The sequence below is a fragment of the Anoplopoma fimbria genome, chromosome 15, assembly GCF_027596085.1.
Source record: "Anoplopoma fimbria isolate UVic2021 breed Golden Eagle Sablefish chromosome 15, Afim_UVic_2022, whole genome shotgun sequence".
In the NCBI taxonomy this organism is placed as follows: domain Eukaryota; kingdom Metazoa; phylum Chordata; class Actinopteri; order Perciformes; family Anoplopomatidae; genus Anoplopoma; species Anoplopoma fimbria.
This window is the reverse complement of record NC_072463.1, coordinates 22,714,090-22,730,492: the sequence shown is the minus strand read 5'-3', so window position 1 is coordinate 22,730,492 and position 16,403 is coordinate 22,714,090. Positions and strand designations below refer to the sequence as shown.

At 41.2% G+C, this 16,403-nt stretch overlaps 1 protein-coding gene across 1 annotated transcript; it reads left to right on the top strand.

The window, feature by feature from the left end:
- Positions 1-458: 458 nt before the first annotated feature.
- LOC129103927 (doublecortin domain-containing protein 2) lies at positions 459-15,649 on the top strand. Its single transcript, XM_054614567.1, has 12 exons — positions 459-773; positions 2,252-2,300; positions 2,540-2,616; positions 2,779-2,910; positions 3,575-3,730; positions 3,865-3,913; positions 7,521-7,650; positions 9,467-9,567; positions 9,999-10,127; positions 13,121-13,190; positions 15,230-15,251; positions 15,602-15,649. The coding sequence occupies exons 1-11, from the start codon at positions 490-492 to the stop codon at positions 15,235-15,237; spliced, it is 1,185 nt and encodes a 394-aa protein (XP_054470542.1). The 5' UTR covers positions 459-489; the 3' UTR covers positions 15,238-15,251; positions 15,602-15,649.
- The last annotated feature ends 754 nt before the right edge of the window (positions 15,650-16,403 follow it).

Below are 16,403 nucleotides of genomic sequence, written 5' to 3'. Positions count from 1 at the left end.
GCTTCGTTGGCCCATATGGGTGTGTATCAATGGCTATCATTAACATCCACATATTAGTGGACACCCCTCTGAGCATACACAGCACAAAAACAAAGAAAAACAAATGGGGGCGTTTAAATTTAAATAAGATAAAAAGTAAGCATAGTTGGACCAAACCAAAGTGTAAAAGTCCAGACATTACAGAAATATGGACTAAATTGGACTAAATTTCCCAGGACACCTTTAATATAAAACACTACTACTACTACTAATAATATTAATAATTATAATGTAAACTATATGTGATTTAATGATTAATTCCCCCTGTTGGTTGCCTTGGAGACATTGGTTTTGGAGGCAAACAGTAAATGAACGTTCGTCTACACAGGTGGAGGTGATCAGATCTCCTGCTCCGTCTCCGGAGGCTCCACTGACACCGTCACTTTGACACCAAGAGCCTTGTTTGTTTGTTTGTTTGTTTGTTTGTTTTTGTTTGTTTGTTTACCCAGCATGCCCGGCACAGCGGCGAGAGGCGACCTGCCGCCGACAAAAACAATCATTGTCTACAAGAACGGAGACTCCTTCTTTCCAGGAAGAAAGATAGTTGTGAATCCACGCCACCTTTCAACTTTTGACAACTTCTTGACGTCTCTGACCCGGGCGGTGGAGCCTCCGTTCGGGGCCGTGAGGAGGCTGTACACGCCCAGAGAGGGCCACACAGTCCAGCATCTGGACGACCTGAACCATGGGAGTGTCTATGTGGCAGCCGGAAACGAGCCCTTCAAAAAGCTGGAGTAGGTTTGGGTAATATTTGTTTCTTTTGCTGTGATGGGGATGTTCCTAGGTTGGTACTTCATAGTCTTTAAAAATGTGTTTTATATTGCATTAACCTTAGTGCTTAAGGTGTGGAATAGCCTTCATATACACTTAAATAAAGCCTAAATGTTGGGTTTACAGTCAACTGCTGAGGTTTAATGTGCTGTCTTGGACAAGTTAAGATAAGATAAGATAAGATAAGATAAGTTAAGATAAGTTAAGATAAGATAAGATAAGATAAGATAAGATAAGATACGATACGATACGATACGATATGATGCGATACGATAAGATGAGATACGATACGGTACGTTATGATGCGATACGATGATGCGTATGATACGATACGTTATGATGCGATACGATACGTTATGATGCGATACGTTATGATACGATACGATACGTTATGATGCGATACGATACGTTATGATACGATACGATATGATGCGATCGATACGTTATGATGATACGATATCGATCGTTATGATCGATACGATATCGTTATGATATGATAAGATGAGATACGATACGATACGATTATGATGCGATGATGCGATATGATACGTTACGATATGATATGATTATGATATGATATATGATACGATGAGATATGATACGATACGTTATGATACGATACGTTATGATACGATACGATAAGATGAGATACGTTATGATACGATACGATACGTTATGATACGATACGATAAGATAGATAAGATATACGATACGATACGATTACGATATGATACGTTATGATACGTTATGATAAGATGAGATACGTTATGATACGATACGATAAGATGAGTGTAGGAGCTATTTATAGGATATTAGTATTTAGTTATTTTATGCATAAGCAATATTGTTTAATTATTCTAGATGTTTGCTTATTTAGGTTAGATTGTTTGATTTATTAAGATAGCTTTTCTATTGATGGTCATTCGTTTAGTTTAATAATAGTTTTGTTGTTGTTTAGTATACTTAGTTTTGGGTTTGGTCATTTATTTTGAGTTGGGTAACACTGTGGGCCCCTGCGGTTCCATATAGGAGTAGGCAGGTATAGGACCAGCATGCACCGGGGTGGGCCTATAGTTTTTTACCAGCGCATTACCTTTGTTCTTTTGTTTGTTTGCTTGTTTTGTCGGACCAAATAAATCATCAGCAACACGGAATTCTGTTTGGACAATAACTTATTTTGCCTGCGTAAACAACACACCCATGGTGCGTCAGTGGCCCTTTGATTTAAGTTTGTTTTTGGATTTTTCGGACAATTGGCCACTACAATAAGTTAGTAAGCATTCCGTACTTTTTATTCGACCTTCTGCAGTAAAACCTGTGTTTTATTAATAGTTATCATCAAGTCGAGAGATGTCTTCCATCAGTGTTTATAGGTTTCACATATAGCACCTGAATCCTGGGTTTTAGTCATTTACGTCATTTATTATTGTTTGCCTTCCAGCTATTGTCAGATAACAACCAAGAAGCCACTGAAAAAGAAAAAGAAACAGGTAAGACTATTCTTTTTTTCCAGCTGACTGAAAATGATTAAACTAAGTCTAACATTTATTTCCATGTGCATTGTTATGTGTGACCATACTATTAAATAGAGCTTTGTTTAGTGTGAGGTTGCATGTAGCTGAAGCCTAATACAGAGGTCTGAATGAGGATTGGAGCCAAACAATTGAGTTGATTCAGACACCTTCCTCGTTCCTTATTAACCACTGACCTCTAGTTTGGAAACTTTCAGATTCAACCTGTTGTTCACAGCAGAATAGTAGTTTCTGCTCGCTGGGGGAGAACTACCAATGAATCTTGCACGATAAAGTGAGTATTGATTTAAAGATCAAGTTATCCTGGATGTAAATCAGGAGAATTGTCTCTGCTGTGTTAGGTAGTAAGTAATAATGTTTTGTTTTTTTTATCCTGTTTCCTTTTCAGCTGTTAGATGATTATTTTTGTCTTCTTTTTTTTGTGTGTGTTTCATAGTGTTTTTACCAACGGCCATGTCTTGGTTGCTCCAGTTCGAATACGGATCCCAAAATATACTCTCAGAAGCTGGGAAAATGTTTTAGCCATGGTCACAGAGAAAGTGCGTCTTCGCACTGGTGCTGTGTACAGGTGATGTCTAACATTAGAACATTATAAACCCCATATAGTTTAAAATTGATCATGTACCAGTGAGGGCAAGCTAATGTACAACCTGTAGTTTTCATGTTTTAAAAAAATAGGACCCATCTCAAGACAAAACATTTTTTTGGTACTTTTTGTTTCAAATACATAAATCATGACCCAAATAATTTCCTTCATCATGTTTTTCAAGGTATATGGTCATAAGTATCGTGGTATTTGATTTTCTTCCTATTGCTCAGATCTGATTGCAAGAACTTAAAGTTGACGAGTTCACCAATCACAGTACTGAATTGTGTTTCTCTGTAGAGCATTAGCTGCTCTAATATAAATTTGGGAAATATGATTATTGGAGGCTTTTAAGTCAGTTTAAATGCAGCAAAATTTTGCCGAGCAGATGGATTTTTCTCATTAATTAGTGATTGGGACGATGTCTTGTGTGATGTGCTCAGTTGTGAAGAGTTTATCCGTAACTGCTTGTTAAGCAAATAGTGCTTTGATGATTTTTTTGCTCATATTAAATTGAACCACTCAAACAACATTTGAGACATCTAAGTCTTTTTTTAAAATCAAGAACAATGATATTCATAAGCAAAGTTGAAACAATCACAAAGCACTGCTCCAACTTGCAGTATTTCTGTCTATGATTTCACAGGCTTTGCACATTAGATGGACGTCCTCTCTGCGGCCCCGCTGAACTGGAGAACAACCAGTACTATGTTGCAGTTGGTGCGGAAAAATTTAGAGCTCTCCCATATGATCACTGCATCCCCTTCGGGGATCGAATCAGGGAAAACCACGTGATCGAAGGGTATGACGCATATCATTTTTGTTTTTTGCTTATATCAACCTATTTTGAATAAACACTAGATCCCTATTTTGGTGTAAAAAGGAAAGAGAATACATGTTTGTCAATTCTGGTTTCCTTTCCCCCCCCCCTTGCAGCCAAGACATCCTGCCAGCTGTTAAAAAGACAAGACATCCAAAGGATATGGTGAGCACTATTGCTTCAGAGTCGGGTGCAGTTTGCCATCTGGTTGTTCACTTTCTCGCTACATGCTCAGTTGTTATCTTTTCCCCCTAAACTCCCTCTGGTTTATTGCTGTAACACCTTGGTTGTATCATCGTTTGAAAAGCGTATCTTTGCACACACAGCATTTCAATTAACATTTCCCACGTGTGAAACTTGTTGTGGGGGTGCATTTCGTTATGAAACAGCGCTATCATCAATCACTGTCTGCGGGAGGCATTGAGTTACCTTTGCTTTCCACTTTGATGGGTAATCCCCACAGAGAAAGCCTGGCCTACTTGATCAAGTGCAGTGAGCCTCATAGACAGATCATATGCACCAGGGGGACTTCACTGACTGAAAACCAAAAAAAAAAAAAAAAAATCTCTTATTCAAACCAGAACTGGGACAATTTGTATTGTGATTAAGTAGACAGTGAAGTGCTTTGAATCCATATGAGGATTGCGCTGCTGTGGGCCCGAGCTCAACACCAAATCACACGGTGAAGATGAGAACATGCCCACTCAGCAAGTTGAGGTGGAGCTGGGGGGGCTTGTGCGAGATGTGTCCGACATCTGATTTTTTTTCTAACCATGAAAGATGACAATGCCGGGGCAGATGCCAAAATTTTTTTCAGATGGAGAAAAATACCCCCATGCATTATATGCTGTATCTGTTGTTGATTACATTTATATTCAGAATGGATGTTTTTCCAGTAATATATTAGAATATGTTAAGAAAGTTGTAAGATTTCCTTATCTTATTTAAATCTAACCAATCATCAAACAATATATGAAATACCACACTGTTATCAAACTTTGCTGAGGTGCAGTCTTAATGTAGGAAAACACTGCCAAGTCCATTTCACACAGCACCATGAGGTGGAGACAGAGACAGAGTTATGGCCGTGTTTTGAATCCACCGGCTCGTTGTAGTATTAGTTATTCAGTGGACACGGTGCTGCCGCATTTTACTCCCTTTGCCTCCGTGTCCGAACCCTCATGAATTTGTAAACATGATTTGACCAGTTAATAAGGCCCGTTCAGAGGGGGAAGACACATGTGACAAAGATCGTCCACTCTGTCATGATCTGTCGGCTGTTTAGCTTACTGATGATTACACATACATTTATAGGGTCATCACCGTCATTAATTTCAGTTTGACCTCACAAAACAACAGCCGTCTGGTTTTGAAATGCCTGTAAAAAAAAAAAAAAAAAAAAAAAGATCCTTTACACATACTCGCTGAGGCTGTGTAAAATGTAACCTTGCTCCTGCAACCTCGCTGCATGGGAACGGTGTCGGTCTGTCCTGTCTGCACCGGCGGCGGTGTGTTTCTGCGACATCTGGTCTGGAGCAACCACTGAAGTCTAAACTGACGGCTCTGCAGAGTGTAATATTGAAACTCTCCAGCACACCATGTTCCCATCGGGAGCGAGCATTTATGCTGAGTTAGGTGTTCACAGACATGATGAGGTAGAAACTTTTAAGGTAGACGTCGCATAAAGAGAAGATTAATTTGCAGAATGCAAAGAGAAAAAGAGAATAATGATGTGTATCAAAGCAAAGTACTCTCATATCATAGTGATGATAATGAGCAGTGCAATTGTGCCTCACATGTACTTCACAAGAAGCATTCTGTGAAAAACAGCCCCAGAAAGGCTGACTAAACCTTTTAGTAGCTGCACTCTCCCTGACATCAGCGATGACTTGCTGCTGCTCTCCATTTACTCCGCTGCTTCTGGATGATGTCATCGGTGAGGGGAAGTAGCAATGCCCCGTGGAAAACTATACCCCCTCACTGCTGCCAGCGCGTCTGCTCACTGAGGACCCGGCCCTGGGAGTGGCTCCTACTGATACCATAGGCAAGGGTTCGGTCCAATTGGTTGGGGACCCCCCCTGTTTTCCCCATGGCTATCATATCACAGTGTCCTCTTGTTGACTCTTGTTCTCTGCCACTTGAGAGGGCCACAGATTATTTGCCGCTCGGTCCCCCCCCCCCTGAACCCCCTTCACACTAACTCTAGCACTCTCTCTCTCTCTTGGTCTCTCTCTCTGGGGCCTCCCGATACACACAGTTGTCTGCTCCCACAGGACCCGGTACTGTAGATATGTAATGCAGAACGAGAGGCGAGATGACCTCAGCTTTTCCACCGCTGTGTTTCCAGTCGCGCTGCTGCTCGTACTGTACTCTCCCGGCTGCGCGGCGCCCCCTCGTCCTCTGCTTTCCCCTCCCTGAGTGAGACAGCCTTGATTTAACTTTGTGGATTTAAATAAGATCTATTTACATCTTCACCACCAGGCTGTAAACATGCAAAACAAGCTGTTCAATTTTTGATTGCCCAGATGTATTTTGATTTTCAACCCTGTGGTGAAGTTGTTGCACATCACTCACAGACGAATCGAGGTATTAGCAGCTTACCACCGCGACAGTGCCGCTGCTCCTCCGTCTTTGATCTCGTGTGTGTTTATGTGGACACTGCGGCGACGGAGTGTGAACTCTGTTTCAACTCTCCTTTGCTGAATAAACCAGGCAAACTTCAATCTCTCTCTTTTGTTGTTTTTCTTTCTTTTTTTCTCCCTCGGCCCACCAACGGCTGTAGAAATTCAAAAGAATATCAACAGACTTTGCCTCTGTCTGCATTAAAGAAAGCAAACAAGTGAAGAAACAACGCTGCGATTCCCCAGAGGCCATGTTAGCGAGCTTGCAAACACCATTGCCAGAAGTGTATTCTAGTGGAAGCCTGAGATCACTACACTATCCCCTGAGCCAGCCCAGGGATCCAGCCAGGCAGCTGCAGTAAAGAGCACTGTTGCTGCAAAGTAACATTAAGTCTGCTCTATCCTGCTCTCTATGTCTGTGTCTCTGTGAGGGAGACGTACCTCACCTTGCTACCTACAGAGCGGATGAGGAGCCTGTGAGGAGAAAATTGCCTTTTGTGGAAGCATTAATTCAGATGTGTACCCTGCTGTCTGAACATCAGTCTGAACTCTCCCCACTGCTCTCTCTCTCTCTCTCTCTGTTTTTCTCTCTGTTCCTCTCTCGTTCCTTCACTCCCCCACCATGCAACTAAGAAGACTCAAGCCTCCCTTTTCTTTCCCCCTCCCCTCTCCATCAATAACCTTCTGCTGTCTGCTGCTGAAGAATAAGTTATTCCCTACGACTGCCTCCCTTTCCCTTTAAGCTTGTTTGGATTTTCATTGTTTGATCTGGCTTGATAAATAAGACAAATGCAGTTAGAAATTCATGGCTGCCCCATTTCATCAATAAATGATTAGTTTGCCACGCTCCCTAGTGATTGATAGGTTGTGCACGGGATGTATTGGAACCAGATGAATTCAATACAGTAGGAGTCACGGGGGAGCTGCAAAGCATATCAACTCATGAAAAATTGAGGTCAATGGAAAATGTAAAAGAAAAAGCAGTGAGAAGACAGAAGAAACAAGTTTGGCCCTGTTGTGTTTTGTCTTTTTGTCTTCTTCCTCTTTGCTAAACAACAGCAAAAAGTCGATGATGAATCACAGAGAAATCTGAGGGAATACGCCTTAATCTGTGCCCCTGTTTTTCCCCTCTCTTTGGTCTCTTCATGTAGTTTGCTCACACAGGCTTTGGAGAGGACCTTGAGCACACAGCCAGGGGCCAGATGAAGAAACAAGCCAAACCGAAGAGAACCAAACAACAGAGGCAGGTGTCCAGAATCCCAGTTCTGTTCTCGACAGGGGGTAAGCAGAGCAATTCTATAGAAATCTCTCTCTCTCTCTCTCTCTCCACGTCTCTCTCTCTCTCTCTCTCTCTCTCTCTCTCTCTCTCTCTCTCTCTCTCTCTCTCACGAGCCCCCCTGTCCTCTTTGTATTTTTCCCCCTCCAACACCTCCTTTCTCACTCAGACGTTATGAAGAATCCTGTTGGCTTTTAAAGACCAATTTAAATGTGTATGGAAGTGGTTACAGTATATGTGTGTGCATGAATAGGGCTCCATTTGGGCACACATGTATGTAGCCTTATGCACCATTATATATATTCCTCTGTGATTGTATGTGCGGAGATATGAGTGAAGTGTGATTTGGGAACAAAAAAGACTTGCAATTGGCAGGCGAAGGAGCTCTCTTTGGATTGTCAACCTGTTCTTTTAAGTCCAAACAGAACCCAGCTCCCTGCTCTTTGAAAGAATCACCAGTCTTTCCTGTGAATATTAAACAGAACAAGACTTCAAACACCGTCAAGGGGGCTTAAATCATAGATGAATTCAATCAGGCCATTTTGTTGGATATGTATCCAGAAAGCCTTGTTAAGTATGTGGGGGGGAAACAAAATGCTCTAAATTTCTCCTGATGCGGAGATCAACATGGTAATAAGTTATTAATCACAAATAACGCTGACGAAAGCACATAAAAGTGACAAAATACTCCTTTTAGATTGGTGGCTTTGAACATTAGCAGTTGAAACTGTGTTTATCATTAATACACAGTAATTGTGTGTCTCCTTCCTCATTCAGTTGTAGATGTTTGTTTTTTACCATCTGCTCACAGTGATAGAGTGGCTCATCCTGTACTGTCTCACATATAACATGACATGATATGGTAGCATAGTTGCGCTAATTGTCACAATTTGAAACCTGCCATCCCTTCATATGTTTGACATTCTCATGCTGATGATGCTGTTGTTTGTTGCTAGGCGAGAGGGTAGTTTTCTTACCATATTTAGGACACTTGATCACACCTAAAGTAACGGTTTCCTCCCACGAAACACATAACTAAAGGCACAAGAGTTGAAAAGATGAAGCTCATGAGTCTTCTTCACATCACCTCTTGGAACCTTCCGTACAGGAAGTAACTCAGAGTAGTGATCACAAGCATAATATGATGCAGGATTAGAGCTTTCGGCACAAGAATTATTTTTGTCTTTTCCTAACTGGAGTGAGTTTAGAAAAAGATCCAACAGTGGAATGCAACACTAAAAAACATAATGAAGTCTACATGTTTTGTGGCTGTATGATTGCCTCTTAACTAGATGTTAACCATATACACTTTTCTATACGTTTTCCTCTGTCTTAACACTGATTGATCTACCATGCTTTTTTATTTATTATTTAAATCAAATTACTTAAGGCTATTGCACTAGATTCAAGCTCAATAGTGTGTTTAATTATTAACATTCCACCCCGTCCGGCGGCCACAAACAAAAAGGAGTTTGTTTACAAAGGAAAAACATTGTGACGTGGCCATATAAGCGATTCCCTACATGCATCGAGAGCAACCCGTCACTGTCAGCAGCTAACCCTGGACTGAAAGTTCATGCTGGCCGGCCATATTTGTGTCAGGGCAGCTGTGGCTTTCTGTGGCCCTCTAGTCTGTGGGACCACTCTAAATAAATAAATGGCTTGACAGCAGCATTGATCTCTTGTGGAGTTGAACAGGAGAGGCAAAGGGAGAGGGCAGTGAGGGATGGAGGGGTATAGAGAGGGAGAGAATGAGTGTGCACAAGAATGAGACGGTGACTGCCAGCCGATGAGGTAATTGTGATTAATCGCTTTTCTCAGAGGGCAGCGTGTTCAATGCACAAAACAAAAGAAGTGAGACAGCAGGAGCGGCAGAGGTGCAGGAAGACCTCCAGTTGAAGGTGGACCTGCCTATTGATCAGGTACAACACAACCCCATACAGCACTGCAACCTGAGGAGGTCTTTAGCATACAACCTTTGAACTGTTTGGTCCTATTTATCTGACAGGAAGTAAGGATTGATTCCAGTCTAAAAACAGCATAGACAAACATAGGCCACCTGGTCACATATCTAGTCCATTTAAGTTAAATATGTACTCCTAATTGTACTTGTACTTTTAGAACCTGTTGACAGTAAAGACACAAAGAAGCATGGGAGTTGTTGAACATCACAGCCAGCTTAGTTGGGTTTTATGGGAAAGTGCACAGTATACCATCATTTTCTGTTCAGACTCAGACTCACAAATGCTCAGGAGAACAAGTTGCATAAATATATAAATATTTTGCAAAGATCAATACAGCAGTACAGTACAGTGTAAGCCAAGGGGGATCTTGTTTTTCTCCCTCCCTGCAGGTTGAGGCCAAGATAGTTGACGATGAGTATGTGGACGGGAGATGTTCTGCAAGTCCCTCTAAGGCCTCCATCCATGATTCAAACAGCTTGTTTCTGCAGAGGTCTTTGCCTGCAGGTTCTAGGAAAAATGTAAGTACCCTTATTATGAGTTTCATGTAGTTACTATTTCAAGTTAGTTCATTTTAACTGTATTATTATGTCCAATTTTTTAATTTGCCTTTGGATTAAGTCACATAAAAACGGCCTAACCAGCAATTATGGTGATCAGCATTACCGTAATTGCAGGAGCGACACGTAGACCTGGTTCCAGCAACTATACTTCTGTCTAATTCGAATGTAACCTGATTTTCTTTCTTCATGGTTCTCTCTGTGTATTGTGGACTCTGCATTTACCAGCGCAGCCTTTCTTCCGGGCAAGGAGACAAAGGCACAGGGCACAACACTGGTACTGGAGACACAAGATTAAAGACACCTGAGCCCCAGGTACAACTTTATGTAGTATTATAGAGTTTATAGAGCTTAGCTGTGGTCACAGATACTCCAAGTATCACAGCACGAAGCTTAGAAATTACATAGAAGTGTGCATTTGTGATTAGAGTAGAGCCCCATAACAGTGTGTGGTTGTATTTGATGTATTTGACTCTGGTGATTGTGTACGCTTCCAGTGATGAAGTAGGGCTGAGCTGTGTATACAGATGTTTTTGCATGGATCCGTGGTTCCTAGAAATTACACTCATTTAAATACACTTATTTTTGCTCTAATAATCCTCGAGGGACAGCAGTATGAAGCTGCATAACTGTGATGAATGCACACAATAGTTGGGTGATATTACTATTCCAAGCAATTTCATTCGGCTTTGAAATGAGAAGATATTGAGTCTTATTTAAGCAATCAATAACCTTGAACATTTTGTTTTAATGAAAACTATAATTTCAAGCAGTGGCAATTACACCATAGGGGAATGTTTTGGTGTCGTGATGGTTTTGCTGCCGTATGCACTTTTGCAATAAAGATATTCTTATCGGGGTAATTATTGACTTCTGGGGGCCAGTTATGACCCTGGCTAAAGACCTCATCAATAGCTTAATTCATTACTTATCACTTTAAGTCATAGTGGAATGTTGCTGATTCAGATTGGCTATGGATTGCAGGAAAAGTACATTAGATAATGAAAAATAATAATAATAATCCCTGGGTTCAGACTCAGCTACTTTTTGCAATAATCGTCTCGCCCTGCACGATTTGATTTTTTTAGCTAAAGAAGACTGACATAAGGAGAAGGTTGGATTATTGCTGTAAACTCTCCGGTTGAAAACCTCATGCCAGAACACATCTTTAGCATTTAAATCCAGTTTACACTAGAATTGTCCAAATAAATTCTGTGCTTTTAAGGACGTCTAAAGCTACTTTCTAAAACAACTTTTTTAAAGTAAAGAGACCACTTTTAATCAGAAGACCTTCTACTTCACTAACATTTTGCTTTGCGGCAATTTTTTATTTTTTTTGTTCATTCTTGTTTCCAGTTTATTCATACAAGTTGTCATTGGACCAGAAATAATGATACTGCAGGTGAGACTTACCGAACTTAAAATCTAACCATCATTGATGCGTACTCTCCTATTTTCCCTTTGAGGCCAAACAGACTGTTGCTGCCTCGTTGTCGGCAGCCTCATCATTTAGAGGGCTGTGAATAATAATGAGGGATAACTGCACTGCTATGACTCATACTTTGAGCTGAGTTCGGACAGATTTCCTCCCACTCCGGCGCTCAAATGTGCGTGCGAAATGCCCTGTGTACTCCGTACATGTGCATATATATATAGGAGATATTGATGACCAAATTCAATTACATGATTACATTTTCAGCCCAAGCTTTAAATGATTTATAGCATTGAATTTAAATAGTGAATACATTTACAGACAGTACACCGGTGAGGCAGTTGTGTGTGTGCGTGATATTGACCTGTGTGGTCCAGGCCAAATAAAGAATAACGAGATTCAGCATCTCTGCCAAGTGGAGATGTCCGCTGGGAGTGAAGGTAGGATATCTCGGTGGAGGAGAGCGAAGGATGGCGGACTGGAGCCCCATGCACATTTATCAAAGCTTTTCTTATAATCACTCGACTGACTTTTGTTGGGCTTTCTGAAGGTTGGGTTTTCCTTGAGAGTGCACTCTGTTAAGGAGTTGATTGATTTCATGAGCAGGGACTCAGTCTATGTTGTAGATGTCATACACTTTGAGGAAATGTGGACAAGGGTAGATTTGTACTCACTGGTGCGGTATTGTGTTTACAACTATCATTTGTTTTGATTTAACAATATTGGCTGATTTATCAACCAGTGAGCTAAGCATTTTTTCTTAATTAATATTGTTAGATATGCCAATACGGCTAGGGATGTTTGATCAATTGTCTTCCTCTTCTTAAGAATTTTGTGATCAAAAATCGAAATAATTATTGAGCGCTGCATTGATCCATTCCTTTCCTTTTTCCAATGAAAGTCCATTTCATTTGTCTTTCAGCTGTTATTCTGTGCTCCTATTCCCTGAAGCTCAGGTTAGCCATTTCAAAGGCCTTATATCCCTATGCAAGGTCAACTATAATCAACTCTAGACAATGTCACCGCCTTACATTTCCAGAGAGCTAGGCAGAGGAAGACGACTCCTCTGGGCTTTTAAGGACATACTGCATTATACCATTCAATTACTGTTCATTAGACAGTGTACAGCCATTAATCAGACTGAGATGTTCTGCTAGTCCTCAGCGGGGACAATGAACTGGGGAAATGTATTCTGGTTTCCTGTCTGGGCCACTGTTTAGTGGTAAGAGAAGAGATGACACTTTGGAATGCACTGAAGCTTTCAGTGCAGAGCCAATCCTAAACTGAGCTGCTTCTCCACTTCCTGTGTCTATTTTCAAGTGAAGTTCTCTGCTTCATGCAGCTTTGTCTTTGAGGTTTAAGAAACCTAGGCTTTGTCAGAGATTTACTGCATATGTGGGAGAGTATTACGAATCTGATATATCACTAAAAGGGGAGAAAGCTGACAGATTTACCGATTAGAGCTGCATATGCATTGAATGTGACTAGATGATGATATGAGAAACTGATTTATGTTTTCCAGGAGGCTAAAGAGAGGGAGGTGTCTTCCAGGCTCCGCAGGTTACGGTCACGGGTGTCCTGCTTTTTCAAGGGTAGGTTCATCAAAGCATAAAGCCTGGTAGTAGCTCACTGGCAGCAGCGGCGGCAGGTCCCCGCGTTCCCCTCCGCAGCACCTAATGCACCCATAAAGAGACCACTAATACACTCTGCATTACCAGTTCCTCCCTCACATTGCATGTCACCGGATCCGCAACCACCTCTCAACATCTGGGAGAGCTTTGCGCCCGTGGTTTATGGAGACCATCTGGTTGAGTGGGTTTTTTTGCCTCCCCAATCTCAGATGACTTATTCTAGTATTAAAGGCACCTGCACATCAAGGTGTGCCACGCGGAGAGCTCGGGATTATTCACCGCTCTTTATATTTCCCATGTCGTTTGTAATTTGGAACCACTCAGACAGAATGAGATGTACCCTGTTACAATAAAAATCCTTATGAAAATCCATTTTACTTCCCCTCCATGACTTCTTACTCTAAGTAGAATTGCATGGTCTGACTTTTATTTGATTGATCTAGAGAAGAACAAACCGGGCAAAATACAAAATAAGTGCTATACACATTTGATTATGGGGGAAAAAAGATAACATAGTGTTAAAAAACAAACCAAAGCAGTGATGTGAACTTGACATTCTCCTTTTTTGAGGGTATATGCCTTTCAGCTTGTTCAGGCAATTTCATTGTAATTACTTACAAAACATAGGCTTTGGTAGTCAGGCATCCCCAATTGTTCCCTGTGAAAGTACCGAAGGTGACTAAATGGAACGGGATGTGAATCCCTGCATGTGGTTATCACTGTCTGCCCTTCAATCTGAGCTTCGCCTGGTCAGTGTCGCACCAGCAAAATCACTGCATCCTGCACTAACAGCATACTCCCTACCTCGCTCACGTGCCATCCATTCTATCATAAAAGTACACATACGTGCACCGACTCAGCACAGACTTACCTAACAGACAGCACTTCACTTCAATTTGTTTTTCATCATACATGTGTGCATGCTTTTAACGTATGTACATGTATTCTCTCTCAATTATCTTCACTAGAGGTTGAGATGCAGCCGTACAAAATGATCTAGCACTGGCTGTGATTTCCCAGCAGAATATCCACGGACACTGCAGGGGGGCATTTGAAATAAATCACAGCACATTATGACTTGCAGACTCCAGACCCTCGTACTCGTTTTTCTGTCCCTATCGCATGATATTGTTGTTGCTGTTTATGAATGAATCCGTATCATTCATGCCAAACATTCCCAAGCTGTCAAAGTGTATCTGCAGATGGCACAGATGCAAAGCTTAACAGGAGACTCGCCGGAGCCGTAGTGGAGGAAAGAGGGGATGTGAAAGGAAACACAAGCGATCTTTAACAGAATCAAACCTGCCTGCCACCTGCTTTGCATCAAAATGTCAATATTTGGGACAGTTTTTATCCGTGAAAGGAATTCGTCAGCTGAGTGAAAAATAGGAGGCCTTTTTTATAAAAGCAAATCTACCATCAAAGTACTTCCTCTATACCTCCTTCATATACTTTTACCGGGGTATTCCATCTTGACTTCCATGAGTAAAAAGCGAGAGATACCACTGGGTTCAGTTTGGCTGAGATTCTCCTTCAGAAGTTATTGGCACCATGTACAATGGCCTTGTAATTTACGAGAACTGTTAGGGCCTGTGACAGAAGTTGTAAAGCATCTTGACTGATTGGGTAGATATGAGATGTGTGTAGTCATGGCATATTGTCGCCTGTACGTGCGCAAGAAATTCACAGAGTTGCATGGCTTGCTCCGTCGCAGATAAATTACTCCACACAGTCAAATTAAGTTGTTGTAAATCACCTTGCGGACCCAAGTCTAGTCCTGAGTGACGACCTTTACGCCTATTTGACTTTAAGTCTTATTTATGTTAATCACATCTGTATTATACCGATAGTAAATTTGTGTCATATCCTGAAAGGTCATTGTTTTGCGGTGCAGCATATGACGGGGACAAAAAAACAAGTCTTGAGAGGATAGTATGACTCTTAAATGAATTTTGTATTATTTATATATTTAATTTTCTTCTTTTTTGTCTATTTTGCAGGAACATGAAATTCAATCAAAAGGTATGTACAATGCAATTAATATAAATGTATATATGATTTAACTTGTAAGCTCCATATACAGTAGGGCACCACAGTGTTAATCAGCCATATGGGGATACAGCTTGATCCATGTTATTGTATTGTTATTGTTGTATGTTTCAACAATTTTGCAACATACAACAACAACATTATCCACACCAAGCATTACAGATGCTTGGTGTGGATATTAAGTGCTTATGAAATCCGTCCACAAATAGCTTTGTGATAATAGTGACACTAACGTAATCAAATGTTCCATGTTAGTCCACTACAATACATCATATGATACAGAATACATCTTTATCCTCTGCTTCATTCACCCATCGTTGTAGAGCAAATGGCATCCTTGGGGATGACTTCGCTGAGGGAGAATGACAGCCTTTGTTAACTACAATAAAGTTGTAAGAAAATATATGCTTTTCTTCTCATTCAACATACACACATCATGAAAAGGCCTTCAAAAGACAGCTGCTCCCAACAGTAATACGTTTCTTCTTCTTCTTCTTCTCCTTCTTTTTTTTTCTTTTACATTTACATGGTGAAAATAATAAGTTCCAAAGACCATATGTTGAAAATCAGCCATTGTGATGTGAGCGAGGCGTCTGTGTGTGATCTCCGCTGCACTCAACACGACAGGCTCTGTGAAGTGCACCACTGCCCAGTTACACATTAGCTTTGATTGCCAGTTTGTTCTGTGCGTAGCCCGTAGCTTTGAACCGCGTCTCGAGATGAAAGCCAACCTTGTCCACAGTGTGTCCACTGTAGACCGCTGCTGTTGCTTATTTGCTTCAGGCACCATCAAGGGCTTCGGGACTATTCTTTTTTTTCTATAGTTCTTCACCAAGCTGGGATGGGCATTATGTATAATTTATCATACAATACATCCCGAGACAGCACCCCATCTCTGCTCCATTTTAATTTAACGCCTCGTCTTTCTTCATGCATCTTGTGTCGACTGTGGTCAATGTATGCTGCCACTAAGGTTTGTCTTTGTTGTGTCCAGCAGATAGACTTTGATATTAGTGCTCCCCACGGCGAGAGCACCGCCATTCAGTGCCTATCTCTCTCTCTCTCCCCTTTCCTCCCTCTCTCTCTCTCTCTCTCTCTCTCTCTCTCTCTCTCTCTCTCTGTCTT

What these genes read in the sequence shown, in the direction of transcription:
- LOC129103927 (XM_054614567.1), top strand. Translation starts at nt 490, where the DNA reads ATGCCCGGCACAGCGGCGAGAGGCGACCTGCCGCCGACAAAAACAATC. An exon ending in CAAGACATCCAAAGGATATG is followed by an intron (nt 3,914 to 7,520) that starts GTGAGCACTATT and finishes CTCTTCATGTAG; the next exon opens with TTTGCTCACACAGGCTTTGG. An exon ending in AGTTCTGTTCTCGACAGGGG is followed by an intron (nt 7,651 to 9,466) that starts GTAAGCAGAGCA and finishes CGCTTTTCTCAG; the next exon opens with AGGGCAGCGTGTTCAATGCA.